At 47.4% G+C, this 25,679-nt stretch overlaps 1 protein-coding gene across 1 annotated transcript in view; it reads right to left on the bottom strand.

The window, feature by feature from the left end:
• MLLT1 (MLLT1 super elongation complex subunit) overlaps window positions 1-25,279 on the bottom strand; it is a 28,683-nt gene extending 3,404 nt beyond the window's left edge. Inside the window, exons 1-11 of the mRNA XM_048927927.1 lie at window positions 25,069-25,279; window positions 22,061-22,241; window positions 19,212-19,294; window positions 10,973-11,116; window positions 9,466-9,591; window positions 6,797-7,342; window positions 3,635-3,722; window positions 3,112-3,223; window positions 2,042-2,141; window positions 1,789-1,860; window positions 112-183 (exon numbers count right to left, since the gene is read on the bottom strand). Of these exons, the coding sequence (XP_048783884.1) occupies window positions 112-183; window positions 1,789-1,860; window positions 2,042-2,141; window positions 3,112-3,223; window positions 3,635-3,722; window positions 6,797-7,342; window positions 9,466-9,591; window positions 10,973-11,116; window positions 19,212-19,294; window positions 22,061-22,241; window positions 25,069-25,080 (1,536 nt within the window). The 5' untranslated portion in view covers window positions 25,081-25,279. The remainder of the gene's footprint in view (window positions 1-111; window positions 184-1,788; window positions 1,861-2,041; window positions 2,142-3,111; window positions 3,224-3,634; window positions 3,723-6,796; window positions 7,343-9,465; window positions 9,592-10,972; window positions 11,117-19,211; window positions 19,295-22,060; window positions 22,242-25,068) is intronic.
• Window positions 25,280-25,679: the final 400 nt, after the last annotated feature.

Raw genomic sequence — 25,679 nt, 5'->3', positions numbered from 1 at the left:
ACCAGACCATCTCAAGGAGAGGCAGCGAAAGGCCAAGCATCACAGGGGTCTGCCTGAGACCCTTGGACACGGAGTTTACCAGAGTACAGAAAGCTGACCAATGATCTCTACCTGCTGCAGCACATTGCGCTCTCGTAGTGCCATGAGTCGCCTGTGAAGCTCCACTAATTCATCAGTGTAGGCCTGTAAAGGAGGCAGGAACAGAAATAGTGACACACATGGCATGTTTGTGTGACTGCCAAAGCGATCGGAGCAGCTCCAGGCTCTTTCAGACGCGCTCCTAACCCGTTTCACCCTACACTTTGTGCTGCCTCCTCTACTCTATCAAGTGCTGGGAGACCACAGACCTCACACCAATGCAGATGTCTGAACACCACCAGCTCGGCTGCTTCGTTAAAAAAAGCCTCTGTTCAGAACCTCTGAGCTCAGAGCAGCTCAACGCAGTGAAATGCATCGTGGTGAAGCTCAGTGCAGCTCTCCATCAGCAGGGCACGCCAGTAACTCACTGCTGAGGAAAGCTGCACCAATGCACAGAGATGAGCAGTGTTCAGCTGCAGTGCTGTGCTCCTCGTTGGCCTGTGTGCAACACAATGGGGAGCCCAGGATGGTTTATGAGCTCAGCATCATTTTTGCTGCTCTTATATAAGGGGCTGTTCGGCTGGTTTTGTTTTTTTCATTTTTAATCTCAACACTGCAGCCCCTGCTGCTCACAGGGGATGGGTTCTTAATTTCTAAAGCACTCTCAGAGTTGTTCATGTCTGTATCAGCAAAATTGAACCCATGTAAGTAATTGTACCAAGGCAGGAGGAAAACAAAAAAGCTGTGAGACATGGCTTCCCCCCAACACAGCTATGCACAGAAAAGCATTTCTCCCAGAACACTGCAGCTGTACGGAATGCTTCACTTTCTGGGAGGGTTAATATCTTCACAAAAACACTGGCAGCTGTAAAAGCTGATGATATTTCAGGCCCTCTCCCTTCGATGGGTCTCGAGGGTGTCCCCTTCTATCTGCATTAAGTAGTCTAATAAAAGACACCATTACCTACAGAGCTCTGCTCAGATAAGCTATCTCAGCTACATTAACAGTATCAGTGGTAAAGGCTGTGCAGCCAGCAGGAGATTAGCACCTCCAATACCACACTTAAACCAACATCAAACATTTATCCTGTGATCTATTCTCCTGCTGGAAGCGTGTTAAAAAAGGGGAAGAGCTACAGACTGATTAGTTTAAGGATCTCCATGATTAGACTCAAGAAAAGCATTAAAGCTCCTGCTTGATTTATGGGACAAAAATAAACCACCGTGGGGAGAACGTCCTGGACAACTCGAGATTTGAGTATTTGCTTAAAAGCAGCACGCATACACACTGCTTGACTTTCCCTGGAGGGAAGAAAGAAGGGAGTTTCACTCAGCAAACAAAGAATTCAACTAAAACAGCAAAGCAGAGCTCCAAAGAAAATCCAATCTTTAGTTTGTAAGATCAAAGGCAGATGAAAACTGCCTTGTAATGAATAGGTGCTCACTACTGCAGCAGCAGCCACACCAGTGGGTCACACAAAGGGCAAATAAAACCATTTTAACATCTTGCACATGGCAAAGACACGGGGGTGTCCCAGTCTAATGCACACAGTTCCTATGGTGTCCCTCTCCCACGTCTGTCCTTTCAACATCTGTTTATCATTACACTCGAGCTGTTAACCTGCCAGCACAGAGCAATGTGAACCAGCTTGGCCACCTCCAGCTGTTTTCTACACAGCAGTACCACGATGTGCAAATCCTCACACACACCTTGTCGTAGGTTCCCTTCTTCAGGATCTTCTCTGGTTTGTTACAAGACTCCGGGCTTTTTCTTCCAGATGCCTGAGGGCAACACAAATCAACAGCAGGGACAAACGTGAGTTCAGACAATCAGACAACGTGCTGCTTCAACAGCCTGCGTGCGCAGCACTGAAATTACCTCACAGCGGAACAGAGGAGCACTGCTGCTACCCACAGCTCACAGAGCAGGAAGCAGTGCTGTGTGGGCACGCAGCTGCCGTACCTTATTGTTTGCTGGGGGCAGCTTCTGAGCAGAGGGAGGCTCTCGACTGGGCAGGCAGGAGTCTGCACTGTTGTCGCTGTCACTGTCGCTGAGGCTCAGTCTGAAAAACAAGCAGCACAGAATTAGCATCAACAGGAAGCTTCAGGAAGTCCACGTGGTTTGGGTGACAGCTAAGGGAAACTAATTCCCACTAATTCTGTTCCTCATCACTGAACCCTACACTGCCCAGATGAAGGGTAAAAACAACACATCACCTTAGTGTTTCTGCTATGACCTTTGAGATTTCCTCTTTAATCCCGTTCTTCTCCTGCCCAACAGCTGCATCCTACTTTTGATGAGTTTGTAAAGCCACCGCTCATCCCCTCAACAGTATAAAAACTGTGCTTTAGAAGAAATCTCCTTTCCTGATAATAATTTAGCTGATAATGGCAAAATACAAAGGATTTTTTGGTTGTTGTGGAGCACAAACACCACTTGCAATCTGCAGCTGCTATCTTGTCCAAGCACGTGGCTTCAAACATTCAGCCTAAGACTCCAGGTTTTGGCTACAGCAGCTCTTCCTGAGGGCAGAAGGACAAAATTCAACTATTTTCACTGACTAAAGCAGGAAGCAGCTGTTAAACAAGTCCCGTGGGAGCCAAGCAACCAACTGTCAGCCTGCACCATCAGTGGAGATGAAGACCTCTCAGTTCTGAAGCAGCAGCACAAATGTGAGCGGCACACGCTGACAGCACCCACAACACTCCTCTAATCTCTGCAGATGAAAGCTGTCACGCACCATTCCGTGCAGCACAGATCTGAGGATGGCAATTAGGTGACTATTTTGAGGAGCTCAGTCACTCACACCCGCCAGCTCCACACAGCACCTCGCAGCAGCTTCCTCTTTGAGCTCCACTCATCCCTCCTTACCCACTGCTGTTCTCACCCCGCTGCTTTCAGCGCCACACCTGCGTTGCCTCTTTCCCTCACTCTCCCATCACACAGAACCCTATGGCTTCGATTCTTCCGAGCAAAAATACCAAACACAGAGGGCAAAGGGACAGCAGACACCCATCGTGATTCGGTACCACCTGGAATCCCTGCTGACGGGGTTTGCTTTGACTGCTGCCTCTTCCCCTGAGGAGCTGTCGTCATCATCGGACTCCTCCGACTGCAGATCCTCCACCATGGAGCGCAGCGGCCCTGCGAGCAGAGGGGAGAGAGAGCTGCAGCACCTGTCTGTGAGACACACAGCAGAACTGCAGCCAAACTCTGACACGGATTGGATTCGTTATCATTAACGTCAAACGAGGTTTCTCGAGGAGACAACACTGCTGTTTCAATTTTGCAACACCCACTGAGGCAGAAAGCGAAGTCGGGGGGGGAAAGAGCCCAGTCCTGATGGTTAATAACTGCCAAAACAAGGAACATGCTCGTTTGAATTTACACTACGACCTTACTGCCTTCCGCTGAAGCATCACAGCTTCAACACATACTTCCATAGAAGAAACCACGTGAACCTGCTGTACGATGCTGGGGAGCAGGTCTAATTTTCAAAAGCCTTTCAGCTTTACACAAGGACGACTGTAACGCACTTCAGTTGTGGCAACACACCTTGACTGTGGTTCTGAGATGGCTCAAAGTCGGAGTCGGAGCTGGAGTCGGAGCTGGAGCTGGAGTTGGAAGGGCTGGACTGGACAGACTTAACCCCCCATAAAAGGAAAAAAGAAAAAGAATCTTAATCCTTCTAATCTGGAGAATCACAGAGCACAAACACAGCATCGTACATCACTGAAATTACAGAGCACACACAAAGTGCAAGGTACACAAAAACAACATCTGTGGCACCAACAGCTCCCGACAAAACCCTCCGTGCTGCTCACCTCAGAGGGGTGGCAGAAGGTGGCAGATGGACGCCCCCCATCACAGTGCCAGTTTTCCCCCAGGATTTGCACAGATTTTAACCCACTGAGCACAGAAAGGAACCCAACCCACACAGTTCCAAGATTTAAAAGTTATTCCAGTGTGTCACCATGTCCTCCAAACAGTCGTTTCTGTGTTGACCTGAGTGATGCACTGCATTGCTGCCAGTTCGTTCTGACAGCACAGATCAGCTAACTCCTGTGAACCTGGCCCAGCAGGCAGCACTGACGCCCCACCACACTGCACCGCGTGTGAATAAAGAGCTCGAAGCACCAGCACTACTGACAGCATCCAGGAACAAAGGTTTAATGCTACACCAAGTTTCTAAACAAGACCAGGAGCAGCAGAGCCTTCTGGTGCTGCAACGTGAGGGCCACGAGGTGGCAGTGCAGGCAAATAACCATTTCCTCCCCAGCAGCAGTGACTGCAGCAATAACCGGGGGGTTTTTGCCTCTCTGCAATCCAGGATAAAGATTCTTGACTTCCTGCAGTGCCACCCCGCTGGTTTGGGGCTTTTTTAGGAGTAACTCCCTGGAAATTTAACGTTTCCATTTCGTTCTTGGGAACCCAGCTATCATTTCTGCTACCAAATCCTGCCACAGATAACCCTCACATCCTCGCTGGTGGATGAGCTTTGTCACAGCACACATTCATGCTCTCAGAATGATCCATCAGCAGGCAGAGGCACATCAGCAGCTTCAGGCACTAAGAAGTCCAAGCAGCAGAAGGATTTCCATCTCAGCACTCAGTGTCCTTCCCTACAGTTTTTCACCCAAAGGTTCGAGCTGCATTTGCTCAGCTTTAAGAGAGGAAAAGGAGTGGATGGGGGACATAAAAATGGGTGTCACCCTTGTCAACTGGCAGCAAAGCAGAAGGATTTAATGCCAGTTTCTGACATAGTGGCACATGGCAGCCTTATTTGCTGAGAAAAATTACCACAAAGTGAAGAGCACTATTTTTAAGATCGGAGAACACAGTGCTCGTGTCCTGCCCTCAGATTCCATCCCATCACCTTCATTCCTGCTAACCTGGCAGGTGTTCCCCTGCAATGACCCACCAGGACTGGAGAAGCAGCAGGCAGGGACTGGGCAGCCCCTTCCTCCTTCTGCTTTACCCCCCTGGGCTGCTGCAGCCATCCAAGGCACCCAGCCCATCCAGCTCACCATGATGGCACAAAGCTCCCACCAACAAAGGGAAGAAGCAATCCTGCTCCCACGTCTCAGCCTCTCCCTTTTGTCAGCACCAGCATTTAGGCAGCCAAACACGAGGCCACATCAGGGAACTGGTCTCGATGGAAAAAAAAAATCAAATACACAGAAAGGCACAACCAACTTTCAGCGGGGCTGAAATGGAAGGAGGAACTCCTCCAGCCCTGTGCAGTCACACGAGCTCGCATGCCAGCAGCACAAATGAGAGCAAGGCCGTTCCTTTCAGCAGCAGCCTGTGAGGATGTCAGCTCAGAGCAGTGAGGAGCTGCAGCCCCAGAGCACGTTGCACAATGTGTTGGCTTCAGCAGCAAAGCTGATTTAAGAGTTTCCGGGCCCCGGTCCACCTCCAGCTGCTCACTCACTTTAGTGATGTGGCTTACCACACAGATCCACAAACAGCTGTACCAGCACAAACCACGGAGCAGCAAACTGCAGTCTTGGGAGCAAAAAGAGCCCCCCAGGATGGAAAAAGAACTCCTGCAGCTTTCTCTGCTGCCGGTGCCAATGCATTATGCAGTCAGATCCCCATGCTTCACGTTCCACAGAAACCCAAGCCGGTCCGACTGGCAGCTGCCACGCTTTGCCCTCCAACTCCCTGAGCATTCCTCTCCTCCTGGGCTCACACCAAGGGCTCTGCAAAGCATCCAACAGACAGCAGAGCTGGTGCAGGGGAGGACGGAGGCGCGCGCAGCGCGGAGGGCACAGGGCAGGGCTGCAGCAGACACAAACAGGGGCCGTGGTTTCACAGAGCCTCACCACCACTACCAGCTCACAGCTGTGGGCTGAGCCCCAAGGGAGGAGACCTGAGAAATAACCAAGTACAAAACTTCCAGGGCTCAGAGGTCGGCAGAGAACTGAACCTTGCACAGAGCGCCATGCACCTTGTGCACAGACAAGGGGCTCAGCACACACTGCTGCGCCCTGGTCGCAAAGCTCTAAACGGAGAGAAGCAGTTTCTCTCTAATCCCCTAAATTCACACTTTGATCTGGAAAAATCTTTGCAGATTATCTTTAATTAGCACTTCCCTAACAAACTCCTCGACTGGAAATTTTCTGTGAAAACCCTTTCTCAAATAAACACATCCGTGCTCACAGCCCCACAGCGCTGATTAAACCACAATGCAAATCATCCCCAGCAGATTCACTCGAGTCAAACCAACCTTTCTCAAAGAAGCAAGCAGTCCAAAAACCCATGCGATACAAACCCAGGAATCCCATTAGAAGATATACAGCCTCTTTATAGTAAATAAAAGCACACAAGAGAAGCAGTCTGTCTGGACCTGGGTCGTGTCTTTCCCCTCCTATTTTTTGCCTTCTTTGGGAAAACAATTTTCTGAAGACAGAGGGTGAGGAATGTTCTTCGTTGTAAAGAGGAAAAAAATATTTAGACAGCTTTTTAAAATAGTAGTAGAATAACATAATTTGGTTTGTTTTACAACACAAGTTATTTAGATTTAATGGCACGTGGTTGTAATTTGAGCGTTAGCCAGTAACACTGCTTACAGGCTACGGCAGGAAGAGTTCTTTACATTTTTTAGGCTGTTTCTGAAAAGAAGAAAGCAGAAGTGAAATTATTTGCCCCATTGATGGACTCGGATCAGATTCAAGAACATTACATTATCGTAAGGCACCCATCTGCACTCACCTCTGACTTGAAAGAATTCTCATCCTCCGAATTCGACTCCTCCATTTCCACCGGCTTTTTGATCTCCTTGGCCTCGCTTTCAGATTTTACCTTCTCCACTTTGGCATTCATCTTCTCCTTGGTTTGTTTCTTCTCTGGATACGAGGAAGACGAGGTTCTGGGAGACGTCCCCAGGATGTTCTTTACCCCTTTGGAGCTGCTCTTCTTTTGTTTTTTGGCACTGGGCTTTGGTGACTCCACGTTGGAAGGCCTCTTGCTGGAAGACTTCAGCTCCGGCTGCGGCCCACCCTTTGGAGAGGTGTTCTCCAGTTTGGTCTCCTTCACAGCCAGTTTTGGTTCCTTGAAAGCAGCTTTCGGAGGCGCCTTCTCCTCCTTAGGCAGTTTGTTCTCTGTTGGTTTTCTGGAGGAGTCCTTCAAAGGTTTGTTTTGTTCTCTTTCAAGGTCTTTGGAGGAGTTTTTGCTCTCAGAGTCTTTCCTTGGCCTCTCTCTGTGCTCCTTGGTTACTTTGTGTGGCTTGGATGCCTTGCTGCTTTCCTTGTTGGCATCCTAAGATTTAGCAACAGAAATATGCAAGCTTAGTATGACATTGGTTTTTTATTCTGTGCAGAATTTCATTCTCATGTATCACACTAAAGCCTTTGTTTCATGTAGACATACACCCACTGATTGCAAATATACTCATAAACATCTGGGCAGACATTCAGGCTTCCCTCAAGTTTTTGGGCAAAAAATGACAGCAGACAAACATCAGCCTCAGCACAGGGCGAAACATTTCACCACCACCTGCTCCTCCCCACGGCCTTCAGAAGGACGACACAGAGTTAACGTGCAGGGTTAACATCTGAGGGCAGCTCAGAGGGCAGCCTGGAGGAGCAGACTCACAGGCTGTAGCTACTGGCAATTCTCAGCAGAGCTTCTGCCTGTCAAGGTTTTACGGTTCTTGTTATTGATATTCCACATCATAACATCACGTAGAGCACTGGGAGTTAACGAGTTGATGCTCCAGCTCCAGGATTGTTGGTAGTTCTGGGCATACCTGTCTCAAAGAGAACGACTACACAGCCCAGAGGACTCTGCACTCTTCTGCTTCCGTTTTCTGTCCAGAGGGAAAGATAAAACTGCACTCACAAGCCATCTCCTTTTTCCCTTTCTGCTCATCTCTGCAGTCGTGTGCTCCTCCCTGCCTGTCTGCCTTCAGCATTACAGGAAGGCCTTTGGTTCTGGATGCTCTCATTCTGTTTATTAGCCTCAATACTTACTATACTGATGCAATATATTGTGTCAACCTGCATCCCCACATCTTATTTAGTAAATTCTCTTTCCTCCTCAGATCGTCGCTGCTGTTTTGGGCCCATCTCCCATCTCCCTGCCCTTTCCCCTTTTCCCCCTGCCCCCTTCCCTAGGCTGTGGGTCTGTGGGTCCCCCCTCCCATTAGTCACAGAATCGGGACCAGCCTGTAAAACACTGACAGCATCAGAGCCCTTCATTTCTCTTTTGTCTTCTCCATTTTCTAACGGGTAATTCCTGACCAAAACTAAATCAGGCACTACCAGGTAAGTCATCTTTATTCTGCTTCAGCATGTCAGAAGGCATGCTCAAAGTGCCAGGAGTGCTCACAGCCTTGAAGAAAGCGGGCATCAGGGTGGTATTACACCAAAAAACACATTGCTGCTAACATTTGGGCCTGATAAAGGCTATGTAATCAGCTTCAGAGCACACTGCCCGTGGATTCACACCCCTGCATAGAATTACACAAAAGCAGCCTTATTACACAAGTGACAAAGAAAGCTTAAGCTTCTCCTGAACCTCTCAGGAGCTACAAACTGCTGAGGCAAACACAGAATCCTGAAATCACCAGCTGGGCCAAACATACTTGATGCTTTTTACACCACGATGCCAAGCAGTTCTAATGACAGAGGAAGAGCTGAGCGTCTGATCAGCCTGCTGTGAGACTGAAAGCCCCAGACCTACAGGACTGAAAGCAGAAGAGCCACACAGCTCATCTTCAGCATTCAGGACAACTCTAAACAACCAGAAAACATTCAGTACAACTCAATCTGCTACTGCACTTCAGTAGGAAGACACAGCTCACCAAGACCTCCCAATTGAATTATGTATTTTGGTTTTTTTTCCCCTAAATTTCTCTTCAGATAAACCTACCAAATCATAAAAAGGTTTTCTTCAGTTCAGAGGGCAAATAAAGGACTGATGCAGCTGACACTGTAAGTTCCAGTCCATTAACTGGTTTGGAACTGAGTGACACATTTATGTACAGATTTCCAAAGCTGTCTTCGCTGCATTACTCTGGTATTAAATAATAGTAAGAAAAGAAGTTCTGAACTCTTTGATGGATGTTCTTATTTCAGGCTTCCACAGGGTGACAGCCTCTGTCATCGATGACTCCACCTCCTTTTAATTACTGGGAAAACAGCATCATACCAGGTACTATGGAGAAAATCACCCCTGTCCCAGGGAAACCAGGACGAGCTCCTACTAGGAAAAAGCTGCAGTGAAATGGGGACAATATAGATCACTCCAGGACTGAACTTCAGAGCACAAGGGAAAGCTTTTCAGAGGCAGAACCAGTAGAAGCAGCTACTGAACAACTCTTGTTAGCTCGTTGTGGAAGAACTCTTCAGCTCAAGGCAACAAAAGCAGGTTTCACTGACCTTTGACCCATGGGATGGTTTGGTCTTCTTGGGATCGGAGAAGGCAGAGAGCGGTATTGTGGGCAACATGGGATAATCGGGACTGGGCCTTGAAACAGTTTCTGCTCCCTCTGGCATTACCATCACCTGGCAGTGAAGAAGAGGATAAACAGGGCTGAGTGAAGCTGAGCAGACCATTAACACGTGATTATAGCCAGTCACCTGCCCAGTGAGCACAATGCTGCTCATCTTTTATACGCTTATTTTTTCTACCTTAGAGACTGCAGAGGTTGTCTGGACAGTTCCAGATGCTCAGTCTCAAGGCAACTCTTGAAATACCATGAATAAAAGACATCATGCAATATCAACACCTTTCCTAAAGGAAACCCCTATATTCTGAGCATAAAGGCAGAAACTGTGCAATCTGCAGCAAACGCTCTTACTTTGCAAACAGGGATCGAGGGAAATCTGGAAGGAAGGAGCAAAACTTCCCTCATTAGAAAACAAACAGACACCAGCAGACTTTGGGCACGTCCCTTGACAGGACCTTAAGACCAAGTGCTGACCTGCATGAAACAGCATCCCTCCTTATCTCCTCTATGGGGAAGACCAGGACAGATAGCTTGGAGTACTTACTACCCCTGAGATTTATTATTGAAACTTATATATACACATTTTATTCTTCAGGCTGGAAAGATGCTTTTCCAAAGAAAACTTGGCCAGCCACGGGGACCATCCTGAATAAAGTCCTTAAAGAAACCAGAATTATACGTTATTAAATATGGGGGTGTCCCAGGACAGCCATGACAATGTCTGTGTTTTAAAACTTCGTGTACTGCATGGCTGGCTTGTACTCATTTGCCTATTTCAGGATAATTTCTTCAGTCTATCACTGCATATTAATTTCCCAGAAGTAACAGTTTATCCAACGACTGTATGTTGGAACTCACATCCTTATTGTGCCTTCAAGAGTACAGCTTTTTTTTTTCCCTCCTTCCCACACCCATTTTTCCTCTAAGTTCCAGTATTTTCCATTAATTTTTTATTAGCTAAGTCACAAGCAGCCAAACCCAGCTTTAGAGGACATTCACTGACCAAGAAATGCTATCTATTAAGCCTCCCCGTGGCCAAGAGGAGTAAAAATACACTGGAAGCCTCTCTCTTCCTCGAGCTCCTCTATCCAGATGCATCTCGTGACACTGAAGGTCATAGATAACCCTGACTGCCCACCAGACAGCACGCAGCATCCACAGATCTGCATTTCCAGAGGGGGTCTCATTGCTTTGATGTTAACAGCCACATTTTAATTGAAAATAAAGCACCACTAATCACACAAGCAACGGCTTCGTTTTGCTCCTAGCGCTGCGCTCACATCACCAGCAGTGAAAGCTGGCAGGGTCCTTTCAACAAACATAGAGAGCTGCAGCTTACTGGGCTGCACACAAGGAGAAAGAAACCTCGGAACAAAACTAAATCCCCACACATCCGAGCAGCACCTCCTCAGCTCTCTGATCCCTCTGGCACTTACCCCTCCAGCCTTAATAAGTTTGCGTCTGAATTCCTTGGTGGGGTTGTTGAAAGTCAGTTTCTCACAACGCAGGTGGTTCACTGGTGGATTTCCCTCCAAGTTTAAAAACAGGTCGTATGTGAAACAAACCTTTTTCGGCTCCTCCTAAAAACAAGACAGACTTTGGGAAAAAGGAAGACGTTTGGCAAGCACCCTGAGTCAGAGGATGCAGACAGTCACTCCAGAGAATCCCAAATAAACCACCGAATAAGTGCTGCATTCATCGTTTTGCATCATGAGATCAGAGCACTTTCCAAGGCTGGAAAATAAACAGCTTGCACCTCCAGCTTGAGCTCACATACCTTCCACCAGAAGCTCGGGCACTGCTTCTGCTGCAAAAGAAACTCACAGAGAAGGACAGCGACTGCAACGTGCTGTTTGAAGGCATTAAGTCATTCTAGGAAAGCAACTTCACAACTTTTATCTGCTGCTCTGCTTTTAATCAAATGCAGCTCCTCCAGGAAGCAACTGAACTACAACTATCAGCATGAAAAAACCCATAACCCTTTATTTAGAACTTCTGAACTTGCAGGATCTCCGCGGCTACGGAGGAAAGATGAAACACAATGGCAAAGGGATGACTCATGTGGTAAAACCCCACTCACTGTGCATACAGCAGGGGTTGAATGGGAGCTATCCGGGCCTTTTGAACTTTCCAAGAGCACTTCCACTGAAGCAATCCTGAGCTGTGTGCACGCTGGGGATCCTCTGTGGGGATCCTCTGTGCCTCGCTGGTTCTGCTCCACCTGCTGCAGAAGCACAAGCTGTGCGCTGGCCGCACACAAACTGGAAACCCCTTCGCTCCCACTCCCCCAGTGGCAAACACTTCGTGCTGTTTCTGCACTGCAGAACGTCGATATGCCATTTCCTGGCCTTACCCTGCATTCTGCATTTCAAGATGAAAACTCCACGGTGGCAAAATCGACTCTCCTGCTACAGAACATTCAGTATTTACATGAATGCATCCCATATGCCCCATTCAATGCGCAACATCAAGCAGCTGCACAGCAGTCTTTTCCACAATTCATATCCAGCAGCTCGATTTCCTGGTGTAGCTGCATTGTTGGATGGGAACAGATGCCGCAGGCTTCCAGCCCGAGCCATTAGATTTGCTGAAAATAGGTTGAAGCAACAAACAGCTTCAGACCACACTGATTCCTGCTGCTTGCTTACGGGATGCCAGCATCCCTAAATAAGCCACTGCTTGTACAAACTATTCTCCTAATAATGAAAAGTGCTGTTGCCACACCTGGTTTACATCAAAGTCAGCACTGTAAGCCCACCTGGGAGTTAAGGTCTCCCCAGACAGGGGAAGGCAGACATCTAAGCAGCCACACGCAATAAAAGAGTCTCAAATTAACAAATAAGAGCATGCTACCGACACGAGGGTCTGCAGAACATCTCCTGAGAAGGTCCTGAGGAACCCAGTGCCACCTGAAAGCATTCAGTGTCTGCTACAACATAGGAATGGGAAGAAAACCCCCCTCGTCCTTTTCTTCTTTGCTACAAAACCTGTCCTCATTAACCAAATCATTAGCGAGCTCGGCGTGTGTGTGCCTATGCTGGAGTTAAAACAGCAGCTGTAAAGGGTCCCTCAAAGTCTAATAAACTTAAATGAAGGATGAACAGTAATCCAAATGTGGCCTAGGAATTGTTTCTAAAACGCTTTTCCTGCTTTACAGCATGGAATCAATTGATCTCGGATGCATTAGCAGAAGCAGGCTTTGGTCAAAGGCCCTTATGGCACACAGGGCTCTGCTTTGTCATTTTGCCCCTTTGCTTTCAGAGCAGGAGAAAAAAAGGGAAGATCCACTTCCCTTTTGTCTCAGGTATTTCATTTCTTTTTTTTTTCATAGAACCTCCCAAATATTTACCAGATCTCTGTGATGAGCTGTTTGGTTTGTTTTCCCCTTATTTTTCTCTAAAATTCAGACAGCTTTTAAACACTTCTTTCTCCAGCTCTCAGCTGATGACCCATCTGGGAACCAAATCCCAGACAAACGCCACTGCCATTAAAATATCCTTTGTATCAGCTCAGGACATCAGAAGACCTCATCCAAGTGAATGGTTGAGCTTACAGCACTCCTAAAAGGAGGAGTACAAAAGTCTCAAAGCTAAAAGCTGCAAATAAACACCCTTTACTGCCTTCACTGGCTGCTAATGATTACAGCTCACAGCACTCCAAAGCTTAACCCATCCGGTCTTCCCTAAAAGGTTTTCCCTTCTAAACAACCATTAAGAGCAGGAGGTGGGGGGGAAGAAAGAAAGAAGAAAGCCGATTGATCTGGACCTACATATCCTCTAACAGAAAGCCACACTTTGGAATCTTTCTGAATAAGATGTTGGGATTCACACATTCTGCAGGCAGTTTTCACACAGCAGCACCACTTATCTACTCCTGACTGACTGAGTAGCACCCATAGAGCAGAGACAAGCTTTGCTCTGAGAGGATTCCACCTTCCCATATTTGAGCCTTGCTGCTGCTGAGCAAAACCAAAGAGAGAGGCTTTCTGTGGGCATTTTCCTTCCCTCTGAGAAAAACCTTACATCCAGTTCACGTCTACCCTTAAACCTCAGCTGGGAGAGGCAAAGCAGACAGCTGTGCCATCGCATTAGGGCCCAGCCAGTGCCAAACTGCACGTGTGAGCACTGCCTGCCCCACCACCGACCCCAAACCTGAGTCTGTTAGGCTTTATTTTCACTACTTCCAGCTTCCTGCCTGCACTGACAGCTGCTGCAGTTCTGACCAGTGGAGTCGCTTTGTTTTCCTTTCGAGTTCTGAAGCAATGGGTTAAAGTTCTTCTGGCACTGTTGGTAAGAGCAGGAATTTTTCAAAGTCTTTTGTTAAAATTTCCTCCTCCTGTTTTGCAGGCAGGGTGTGCCCTTTGCCACCAAACACAAATCGAAAGGATTTCGCTGGTAGCGTGCGCATACAGTTCATAAATCACTTTTAGAAAGCCATAAAACAAAATTATCTACCGAAATCTAGCACACCAAGGAAGCAGCCTCAATGGTTATTCAATAACCATAACATCCAGCAGCACTTCCCTTCTGCCACACATCCAGCTCAACGGGGGCCATTCAGCTGGACCTGGTTGGTAATGCCATCTAAATGAGCCCTGCTTCCTCACCCCCCACCCAACCTCAGGACTGCCCTGCATCCTGCTGCAGACTTGCAGTGAACAGGGCAATATACACTTCTAAAGCAAGCAGCCTTATGTTACACCCTGCTCACACGGCGCCCTGATCTTTGCTGAGACTCTACAGGGTTTAGTAAAATAACTGAACAGCATTTTGCAGCAGCTTCTGTTCAAAGCCTTTTGCTTTCTTTGAATGTGAAATAAACGGTCTCTGCCCAAATAGAAGCATTCCATCATCTCTCACAAACCCACAACACGATGCTGGCTGCTGCTTGACAAAGCTCCCTTGCCAAGCACTGCCTGCCACCTCTCCATCAGACACAGCCACAGCACAGGTCTTCCATCCAGGGCAGAGGGAAGGACAGCTATGGATAACGTGTATGGATTTAGGACAGAAACAAGCAAAAAAAAGATTCACTGCTCAGCAGCACACTGAGCACTGCGGGTTTGGTAGTCAGGTCATACAGAACAGACCTCAAAAATGTGAGCAACAAATGCTTGCACTTACAGCACAGACAACATCCAGTTTCACTCCCTGCACAACTTTCAGAACAGCAAGCAAACAGCGAGAGGTGAAACGCAGCCTTCTCACACCTGCACAGATCCTGGAACCAGAATGGCCCATGAACACAGCCATCTGCTGGGTAAAACAAATGCCCTGCATCAATACAGACCTTCCTTAGGAGCACTTCTCCAGCTAACACAGCTCATCCTTAGCTCAGCTGCTCTTCGGTTTCACCCCTCCTGCCACACGTACCCACACACAGCGTCCTCACTGAGTTCCAACTTGAAAGACAGGATCATTAGTGCATCATTTATGTAACACTTCTATAACTACTGCAGAAAGGGGCAAAACATACGTTTTTATTTTGAACCTCACTGGAAGATTCAAACTGATGCCTTCTTCACATCCCTCCCTTTTCACTAACAGAAAAACCTACATCACATGTACTGCGCTGTGTAAATACTGGAAGCCTTTTATCTCTTATAATGAAATTGGGAGGCCCTGTCTTAATACAACACCATGTCCACGCTGCATTAGGACAGCCTGCCTTACATCAGAATAACATGAAGGCACAGAACTGACCTATTTCATTAGGATCAAAAATGTAACTGAAGCTGAAGTCATACCTGTACTACTACAGCCTCCAGATTAAAGTGTGTGCCACTGCAAGACACGGATCTGGAGACAAAGATGCCAAGAAAGAAGAATCACTGCTGAAATGGGGAGGGGAAGATTATTAGAAAAACAGCCCACATTTGTTGTACCCAGTTTGTATTGATTCAAGCACCAGAAGCCACTTGCAGCAGCCCTCGTTACAGGAAGGAACACAAAGGACTTAAAAATAGAAATAACACACTAACAGTTTCAGTCCCAAAGTTCCCAGATGATCCAGTATCATTAGTCAACAGCGTTTCCAGAAGCTTTATTATTTAACCTGCTGAGCTCCTGACATTTATTGTTCAGGTTCAGCTGTGGGGCTTCAGCTGCCAGCAGCACCAAGTGGGACTGCAGAGCTCCCAGCATCGGCTCCTGGGCTGTCCAGAAGCCAACACGAGCCCTTCATGTTTATAGCAATATTCAAAATATGCATATTCTGTGATTCGGAGGACACGACTGAGAGAACTCCTCATGAAGAGCTACATGACAGCACAGGACAAGTGCACGCCAACAAGGCAAAGGCATAACTGTTTATGCAGGACAAGAGCTGGCTCCTGAGGATTTCTTAATGCTCTGTTGGCACTTCTCTGTCTGATGGGGAGGAATCAAAAGCCCCAGTGGGACCAAGAGCACCACTGAGCTCCAAAGAACTCCGGGCAGGCACAGAAAGGTCTCTGCCCAGAGGAACTGGTGGGCAGCTTCATGCAGCCATGCCTAGAAAAATCCCTGATGAGATTCATTAAAAACACACTGAAGCCATTCTTCGTAAACCAGCTCCTTAGCAGTGAGCAGGCCCATTTTCATCAGCCAAAGCAAAGAGCACGCTGGCTCTGACAGCCACTATTTATCATCCCAGTAACAAATTAGAACGCAGAAAGGAAACTGCTAAGAAAGGAGGCTTCAACTGGGGAAAAAAGTTCCAGCCAACCATGGCAGAGATCAGCCTTCCAAGATCACTCCCGCTTCAAATCCTTTTCCCTCTCACCTTTACAAAGCCAAAACATGCATCGATAAACAAATCCCAAAGCCTTTACAGCTCTTGTTTCAACAGAGAGGATACACTTCAATCAACAACAAGTGCTAGAATGTAGGGAGCATATGGCCACAAAGAGCCACCCCGCTCATCCCAGGCAGCCAGCTCCAAAACTCCCCTTTTATCCCATCCCCAAATTAATCCATAATACCCCCGTGCAGAGACTGACTCAAGGATGAGTCCCAAACGCTGCAAAGTGCTGCCATCAATTCAGAACAATATGTGCTCCCCACGTAACAGCTGATCCCCGCCAGTGTCAACAGGTTTACAGAGATCAGAGTGAACATATGGTCGTTCAGTATAAATACTTATTTGTTTGGTGCTTGAATGTCACATTCTTCAACGAAGGAGAAAATCAGACTGCGTTCTAAGCCTTCACCATTCATCCTTCTCTTCTTACCCACATGTTTTAACCTCTACTGCATCCCAGCCTTTGCATTTCTGTCTTTCACCTCTTACATTTCCTTGAGCCCCGAGCACTGGAAATAACCACAGAACTCTTCATATTTGGGACAGTCTCAGCACTGAACACCCAACAAGCCCGAATCTCCTCAGTGGGCAGCTTCTGAATTTCCAGCACCCATAGGGGCCGAACTTGGCCTCCAAATGGGCAGAAAATACAACATAAAGATGGAAAAATCACTGCTAAGCAATAAAAGCAAATTTAAAATGACTTCAGCATAGCTCACACGTCTCAAGCTCGCAGCTGAGCCTGGAAACAGGTCTCTGCTCAAATAAAGCACTGGAAGACTGCAGCTCCCACGTTCTTCCTCAAACACTGCTGACAGAACCCCTCCATCAGTCAATGAAACAACTTACAGTGAACAAGAACTCCACAACACACGCACCTTTGCTGTGTTTCTGATGAGCATTTCACAACTAACAGTTTTTCTACTTATTTCTCGTGCTTCCAAAGACTGAACTGCCAAAAGCCAACCACCTTCTCCCAAATTAAATGCTACTTCCATTGTTTCCACCAAGGACAGATGCTGCTCTTACCCTTATGTATAAAAGCCATCACGTCCCTGATGCTACAAAGAACAACTATGAGGTGATGTGTTAACAGGAGCAATGGGAAGTGATGATCCTGGTGGGTGCAAAACCAAGCTATGCTCAAATAAGCTGCCAGCCCTGTGTTCTGTGAGGAGCATATAAGGAATGGAGAGAAAGAAAGCATACAGATGGAGACAATGCAAACAAGGGCAGCTACAAGGAGATACAGGAGAGGCAGAAATGAGAGAGGAGGATCTGAGAAGTGAAAGAAAACCACAGGAGACAGGCATGAGAACAGACTGGGTGAAGAAAGGAAGAGAAAAAGGCAGAACAAAATATCTCACCCATAGCAATGGGTAACAGGGATTACAATGCAATGGGTACAGCAATTAGCACAGGGAAGCTCAGATGTTTTGGTCAGGAATGTAAAGGCAGATTTTGAACCTGAAGTGAGGCAAAGTCAAACACAGAGAGGCAAAGAGTTTCCTGATTGCCAACCAAAACCTCAGAGATGCCAACAGAAATCAAACTGCTTCTAAGCTTTCCAGGTGAGGGCGTTTTTTTGGTGTTCTTTTTTGTTTGCTTTTTGGTTTTGAGCATTCAAGTCAGTTTTCAGTGCTTAGCAATAGAGCTGTTCTACTAACAGCTTTCATCCTCTACCCTTGCACTGCCCCATCCACCCACCCAAAACCAAGCTGTAAGCAAAGAATTCTTGTCCCAGTTCCTCAGTCTCATTACTTGGCATATTACTAAAATCACATTGAAAGTAAGGCAAATCAATGTGGCAAGTGAAAGAAAAAAAAAAAAACAGCCCTAAACTGCTGATGATTCAAAAATGATACCACCAGGAGAACAGTGTGCTCAGTAAGAAGGGAAAAACAGCCACGTTTGTGGGAGGTGCAGTGGAAAAGATGCTGAAGCTCAATAGAATTAGGTCATAACAAATGGTCCTCTGCACAGCCAACCTGGGGTCATGTGCTTAGTGCTGAAGGGGGGGGGGGACAGCACACATTACTGAAGTACCTTCAAGCTTTAACGTTTCACTTATCTAAGTGCCCTCCCAGGAATAATAAGCAGAACATTTTCCCTCTCCCCCCCTTTTCTTTTTTTGAAGTAGTAATCAAAACCAGAAAGATTCTGTATCCCTGCTTAACAAAACAATTCAACTGAAACTGAGTTAATACAAATGCAAGTGTCCAAATCTCTGTTTTCATAACCTTCTTCAAGTCATGTAGCACGTGACCTCTGTGGTAAGACTTAAAGCAAGTAATAAATCCCAAATTTTAACACTCATTTGTTGGCAGTGCATCTTAAGATTTAAACCGTTTTGTGTTTTCTTTTTTGGAAGAGCACTGCATCAAAATGACAGCATTTTTAACACAGCTTTAAATACCTGTTCCACAAATGCAAGTCTTTGACTCAAGCCCACGTAAATTTTATACCTATGCAGCTATTAAAATAAACCCTGCAAAAAATTAATTAATTTTGAAATATACTGCCAGCCAACACAGCAATTCCAAATGTTTAAGAGTCAGTGTTTTACACTGATTTACTTACACATTTGCAAAACATATTTTAAATGGGTTTAATGTTATCCATGGGAGAGGAGGCTGCCACAAGTGCCACAATATCTGTGCAGAATCTCCTGGGCCATCGCGCTGTCCTGATATCACCTTTCTATACAATCCCATTTCTGCCAAAAGCTTTCTTTTGAAGTCTGGCAGGAGGTTCCAACTCCCAGTTAAATTCTATTTATTAGAGTAATAAAAAACACACACATAAAACAGTCACATAATTTAGAGTCTTTCTGTCAGGCAGTTTCAGTCTCTGGCACAGCTCAAAACAATTACAAGACCAGAAATCAGATTCTACCTTATTTCTGAAGTACACTTCAATGGGCATAATGAAGCCTGCGTAGCCAGACTCCTCCACTTTGTACGGGGGCTCCTTGCACACTGAAAAGAGAATACACAAACGTTAACTCGGAATACAATGCCTCTTCATCTGAGCCAAAAACAAGTTGTAAGATGAGAAACGTGGCTCTGACAACCGATGGCTTCGTTAAAACAGTGATCTTTGTGGAGGAAAAAACACCACCGCAATGAGATGCTGCCCACGGGCTCAGTGAAGGGCATGAAAATCTGTGATTAGCTCCCCCCATAGAAAGGAAATATAAAACACACTGTGCCAGAGACTCAGTAAGGCTCTCCCCCCTCCTCTTTGCCGTGATACAATTACATCCCTGTGCTGCTCCATCAGAGCCACCATGAAAAAAGTGCAGTGCTTCAAAAGGTGAACAGCACAGAAAGGAAAATTTACTTGGATGCCAACATTTATTCCTCAAGACAGGATAACGTGCAACCAGGGTTGCTGGTTCTTCCCTTTGGAGTGCTCTCCTGCAATGCTTCATCTTCATAATTACGTAACAGCCACACTTGGAGCTGCCTCATCCAAGCCCTGTAACAAACCTGAAGGGCACACAAACACTGCTGTGTAATTTCGTATGTGTGGAAACGGAGGGAGGTGAAACAGTTTGCTGCTGCCTGCTGCAGGAATACAGATGGCAGAAGTTAATCACTTTAAGAAATTAATCTAGGTGCTTCCTGCTCCTCGTTCCACTACCTGTTGTGTTTTCATGTCACTAAATCCTCCCTGTCACCTACTGCTGTATTTGTGCTTAGTGAGAGGCAGCTTAAAGGCTTCTAGGATCACTTGGCCACGGCACAGCTATACATAGCAACTGCCAGCAGAAACATGAGACCGACACAGAAATTCTCCCTCTCAGGAACCGGATGCACTGCGCACAATTCATGCACTACAATACGTGTAAATCAAGTCAATAAAGTAATTAGGGGAGTTTGGTGTGAGTCTTCTGACTTTCTCTAAAGAACTGCAAGTAGTATGATTAGGAAGCAGTACCTCAAACCTAAAAAGCACAGCAATTTTCTCATAGCACAGATACGTTATTCCCAGCTCTAAGAACCATCATAAAGATGCCAGTAAGCAGTACTGAAAATTCAACTGCAGGGAAAATAGAACCTATCTAAAAATACTCAACCTAGAACCACTTGAATTTCTGCATAGGAGCCCTACCACTCGTGGAAAAAAAGCACAAAATCCAAACACAGCGTCAGCACGGAGTCGGGAATCTTAAGACCATTTGCCAAGCAGCCTTCGTTCCTTTTCCACCCTATCCTAAGAAACTAAACCTGACACAGCAGCAATCTGCCCCTAGCACAAGCCCACCCTCACCACCAGATTTTGCTTCAATTAAGGGAGAGCCACCAGAAGAAACCTCTCCAATCTACGTAAGCAAGCTTAAGAAAGCACTTAAACCCTAAGAGAAGAGAAAAACTCTCTTTAAAGGTAGATGACACGGCAACCCGCTGAGCAAAGACAATGTGCCATCCCAGTACAGTTGTTTGTAATAATGTAATTACACTGGATGACAAGAACTGTAGCACAGCAGATTGTAATTTCTGTTCTACAAATTAGCTCCCAGCTCAGTATTGCACTGCCTTATCATACATCAGTTTTACTACGTCAGTTTGAAGGAGATATTATTAACATCCACACTAAATTCACATCCCTGGGAGCTGAAAACCTCGCGGTTGCTTTCTGTTGTGGACTCTCACAAATAAATGGTGCAGGGGGCAGCCCCAACACATCCTGCATGACCAGCAGTCTTCCAAAAAAAGTATCTGAGAGAATGTGCATTACAAAGTAATTTATAGCAATACTGCTAAGCAGTCAGCACTCCTGGTAACACTACATAATAACAGCATGCAGTTACACAATCTCAAATAGATCTAAGGCCCTGCTGCTGCCAAGAAGGGCAATTCCTGCTCCTCCACCACGCATTCCAGCTGCCCCACGACAATAAGGTTCATGTTGCTGCACACTCAGAGCAAAGAAATGATCCAGCAGAAAACAGCACTGCAATTTTTGTAGTGTTATTCCGTCGTGCAGCTTCCCAACCTTGCAGACTGCACCAGCGCTTACAGAAAATACATTACTGAATATCCTGAGCTGGAAAGGATCCACAGGTAAATCCAACCCCTGGCTCCACACAGGACCAACCCAAATCCATCCTCTACGACTGACGCAGTGCTGCACAACCACCACCCAGGCTCTGGCAGCTTGGGGCCATGCCCACTGCCCCTGGGCAGCCTGTTCCATCGCCACCATCCTCTGGTGCAGAACCTTTCCCTAACCCCCACTGGAACCCCCTCCCACCCAACACAGCTCCATGCCGTTCCCTCATGCCCTGTTGCTGTCACGGAGATCAGTGCTTCCCCTCCCCTCTCTGCTCTGGGCTGAACAAACCCAGGGACCAGCACAGAAGTCTCCCTGCTGCAGCACATACACCAGTCCCCTATCTGAGGGCCTCTCACCCATCACACACTTCCAGCTTTTGTTGGCTGATATTAACAAACCAAACCCGCCTTTCCCATTTGGTAACACGGATCACCTTCTGCTGCCTGGGAGGAAAAAGCACCTCACCTCCAAACCTTCCATCATGAGAATGGTCTCATTCTTTCTCCCTCACCTTCCTCTAATAAAGATGGTTAAGGTGAAGTTAAGACTCAAGTGCAAGAAGACATACTTTGTTCCTCTTCAAGAGGAAATTTTACAGCAATATGACAGTACAGGACAGTCTAAACTTCACAGTGCTATTTCACACAGAAGACCTGAAATCCCATCTTCAAAACGCGACTCACCTCGCTTGGGTTTCGGGAAGCTCTCATGCAGCCTGAAGACCACCTTCTCCACGAAGTGCTGGATGTCACACTGCTCTGGGCCGCGCACAAACACCATCCAGTCATGGGTGAACCCCTCCGTTGTGGGCTTCTTCCGCAGCTGGGCTCGGTGCCCCAGCTCCAATTTGACTTGAACCGTGCACTGTTTGAGGACAGAGGTCAGAACGTAAGCAAACCACACATCAATGCTGAGCCCCCAGACTGAAGATGCTGGATAACAACTGCACAACAGCCTCCACAGGGAGATTAGTCTCGTTCTGACAGCTACAGTTATCAACCAGAAAAGGTTTTATAAAAATAGCTCCAAGCATCTCTTTGTACCTAATTTTTTCCCTAATATTAGCATTGCAGAGAAAAGGGCTTTAGAGGAGGGGTAGGTTTATCTGCTTCACTTATCAACTACAGTGTCAGCAAAGTCCTCACTGCAGAACTGCGTTTATTTCTAGAAAGTCAGAGATAGAAACTGATGTTCACAGCACTAACAAAGCCATAATGGGAAAAATCAGGTCACAAATTGGTGCCTGATGGTATTTTCAAGACTCTGTAATTCATTGGAACACAGCTATGATCCTGGATTCTTTTAAATAATTGTATTAACTGGCTTTCAAAGTCAACATGTACCATGCCTGCACAATACCCAATGCTAAAATGACCTAATTCTGATGTGTAGTCCTGAATCCTAATCATAGAATAACAGAGGTGTATTCAGTATCACAAAGTAAAAAAATAAATAAAAATTAAAAATCTCCTTAAACATCCTAAAAAACAGATTTAGACGTTGCAAAGATCCACATCTTCTTTCAGACCTCGTGGTCAGAAGAAAGCAATGAATTAAAAAGATGTAATAGGGAAAAGCCAATGTGATTCAGACACAAGTTAAAGGAAGCACATCTTAGGGCACGATTGCTAGAGATGGAATCACACCCACGGTACCTGACTACTTATCAGGCTAATTTTATGTGTATGTTATCTAAACCAAACCAGCAGCACAGCCATCTCAAATTAACCACTACCATATTCAACAACTGGAAGTTTATGAAAAATAAGCGGGCTGCTTTTCAGTCCTTATGCCATTCTTCACCTAAGACTTGAAAATAAATGCACTGCCAGCTCTCAATGAGGAAAGGCAACCAAATTTGTCACTACAAGCAAACACAGACCCAACCTGAGGGCATGATGTCAAATGCTGAGCAGCAAAAAGGAAAAGCTTCCTGAGCTCCAGACAAACGCTCGGCAAAAGTATTACCCACGTTTTCCTATCGAGGAACTGCAGCAGACAACACAACCATGATAAATGCTCAAAGACCATTTTGCGTGTCCAACCTAACCTGATGTTTTATCAGAAAGTAATTTTCAGAGCATCGTTAATACTTTCTGAAAAAGCCTTTTTCAGTCACTTCATCTCAGTGTTTTCTGTTCCTTTGTACAAAGATCACACGGGAAGCCTACAGAGCACCGGGCATCAAAGCTCCATCTCCCAAATCACAGTTCAGTTCTAATTTCAACTATAAACCTTAACACAGTCTTTCAGGCAATTATCCTCACAGTAAAACAGCTTCGGCTGCCATCAATCCAAAGACTCAGAGGCAAACTCATGTAATTAATTGCTTCACCTGCTTTACTAACACATTCCTTCAGATTGCTGTCCTCTGCAAGCTCTCCTGGCAAGCCATTTTCCTCTTTTGTGCTTTAGGGCTTATCTACGCTGGCTCCATCTCACTCCCGCGCTAAAATGATGCTGTGTGGCTGTCTGCTCCCCTGTGCCATGTTAAGGAATGAGATGAAGGCAAGGTGCTTCACTCAAACCACGGTGATCTTTCCCCTCGTGGATGAGCACTATATGGAGAGGTGGCCTAAAGCCCTGGCCCACTGGGGAAGGTGCCCACAGGCACGCCCTATACCTGGGGCACGTCGCGCTGTTCGGGCATCAAGCGATCTACTCTGTTTTGCAGCTTCACCTTATCGAATCTGTAATTCCCCTTTAAATTCTGTGACTGCTGCCAGTTCCTACCCCCCTCCAGCGCAGTGCAAATGGCTGTCACTCCACACTATTTGCCTTCCTAGCTGAAACGGCTGAGAAATTTTAGCTGAGAAACAGATGGGACTATGTGGAAGAGAACAAAATTAAACATGAAAGAACTGCTTAGCAGAGAGTGAAAGTTGTACTCGCGATACTCCTCACATATCGGTCCAATTAACAACCCTTCTGAATTAAGCCAGAAGTTGAAACACATTTGAAAATAACACCTCCCATAACAAACACCCGAAGTCTCTCTGCTAAAAACAGCGCATATCTTTTCTTTTTTCTTTTCCCCCCAAGCATGTCTCTCGACAAAGGGAAACCAGGATCCCATTAAACGATTTGTAATAATACAAAAGGAGTCTGCTTTTCCACTTAATAAACGCTCTGTAGCGCGCTCTGCTATTTGTTTGATGCGCTAATTGCCTGAAAGCCATGACCAGGCTCCATCCGGCCTCCTCGGGGTTATTATTCGCAGTATAGCGGGCCCTACATCGGGCCGGGCCGACCTGCCTGCAGCCTCGCACACAAAAGGCCTTTGCAGGGCGCCCAGGTGAACTTCCAGCCCCCGCTCCTCCCGCTGAGGCCCTGCAGAGCTACTGGGGCGGCGGGAACCCCCCTCCCAAATGCCTTCACGGCATTGGGAAAGGGTGGGGGGAGCAGGGCCGGCACCACCCCCCCAATGAGCCCGGGCAGGAATGTGCGGGAAGCGCGGCTGCCACCCCCCGCCGAGGGCGAGGCTGCGGCGCGGCCGCCCAGGAAGGGGCGAGAGCTCGGCCCCCCCCACCCACAAAAGAAGATGGAGAGGAAATGGGGGAGCTACCCCAGCCAGGGGAGGGGGATCTCAGTCTCTCCTCATTAAAGGGGCCCCGCCCCCCTATTCTATTGGGGGAGGGGGGTCATGCGGGGTGGCGGCACTGAGGGCGGCGTGGGGTCCCGCTCCCCTCACCTGATTGTCCATGGCTGAGTGCAGCGCCGCGGGCCCCGCTCACTCGCTCGCTCGCTCGCTGCCGCCGCGGCGGTTCTTCTGGACGGTCGACGGGGGGGGGGGGGGTCCTCTTTTTCCGCCCCCACTTTCTCCCCCGCCTTACAAGCGAAGCCGCTCTCCGCTCCGTTTCCCCCCACCCCCACCCCCCTCCCCGACTGCCGCCGCCTCGGCCGCCGCCGCCGCCTGCACGGTCGCGGCCCCTCACGGCCCCGCCGCCGCCGCTCGCCTCATTGTGTGTCACTCACAGGCAGCAGCCCCGCCACCCCCCGACGCCCGCCCCACGGAACCGGAAACCGACGCCACCAGAGAGGCACACGCTCTCCACCAACAGCAGCTCGGCTTCATGCCGGGAGGCGGGGCTTCCGCCTTAGCTCCGCCGGTATTCCCCGCCTCCGCATAACGGGCGGCTGTTCTGTCCAACGGAAGGCGGGCGGTACGCCGAGTGGGCGGGGGAAGGGGCGGAGCCTCCAGTGGGTCAAGCGGGGAGTGGTGGGCGGGACGAGAAGTGGGCGGGGCTTCACCGCCTCCCGTGCCCCCTTCCCTCCCCTCCCCCTCTTAGCAGTGGGCGCGGT

Source organism: Lagopus muta, chromosome 26 (genome assembly GCF_023343835.1).
Source record: "Lagopus muta isolate bLagMut1 chromosome 26, bLagMut1 primary, whole genome shotgun sequence".
NCBI classification, from domain to species: Eukaryota; Metazoa; Chordata; class Aves; order Galliformes; family Phasianidae; genus Lagopus; species Lagopus muta.
This window is presented reverse-complemented; position numbering and strand designations above follow the sequence as displayed.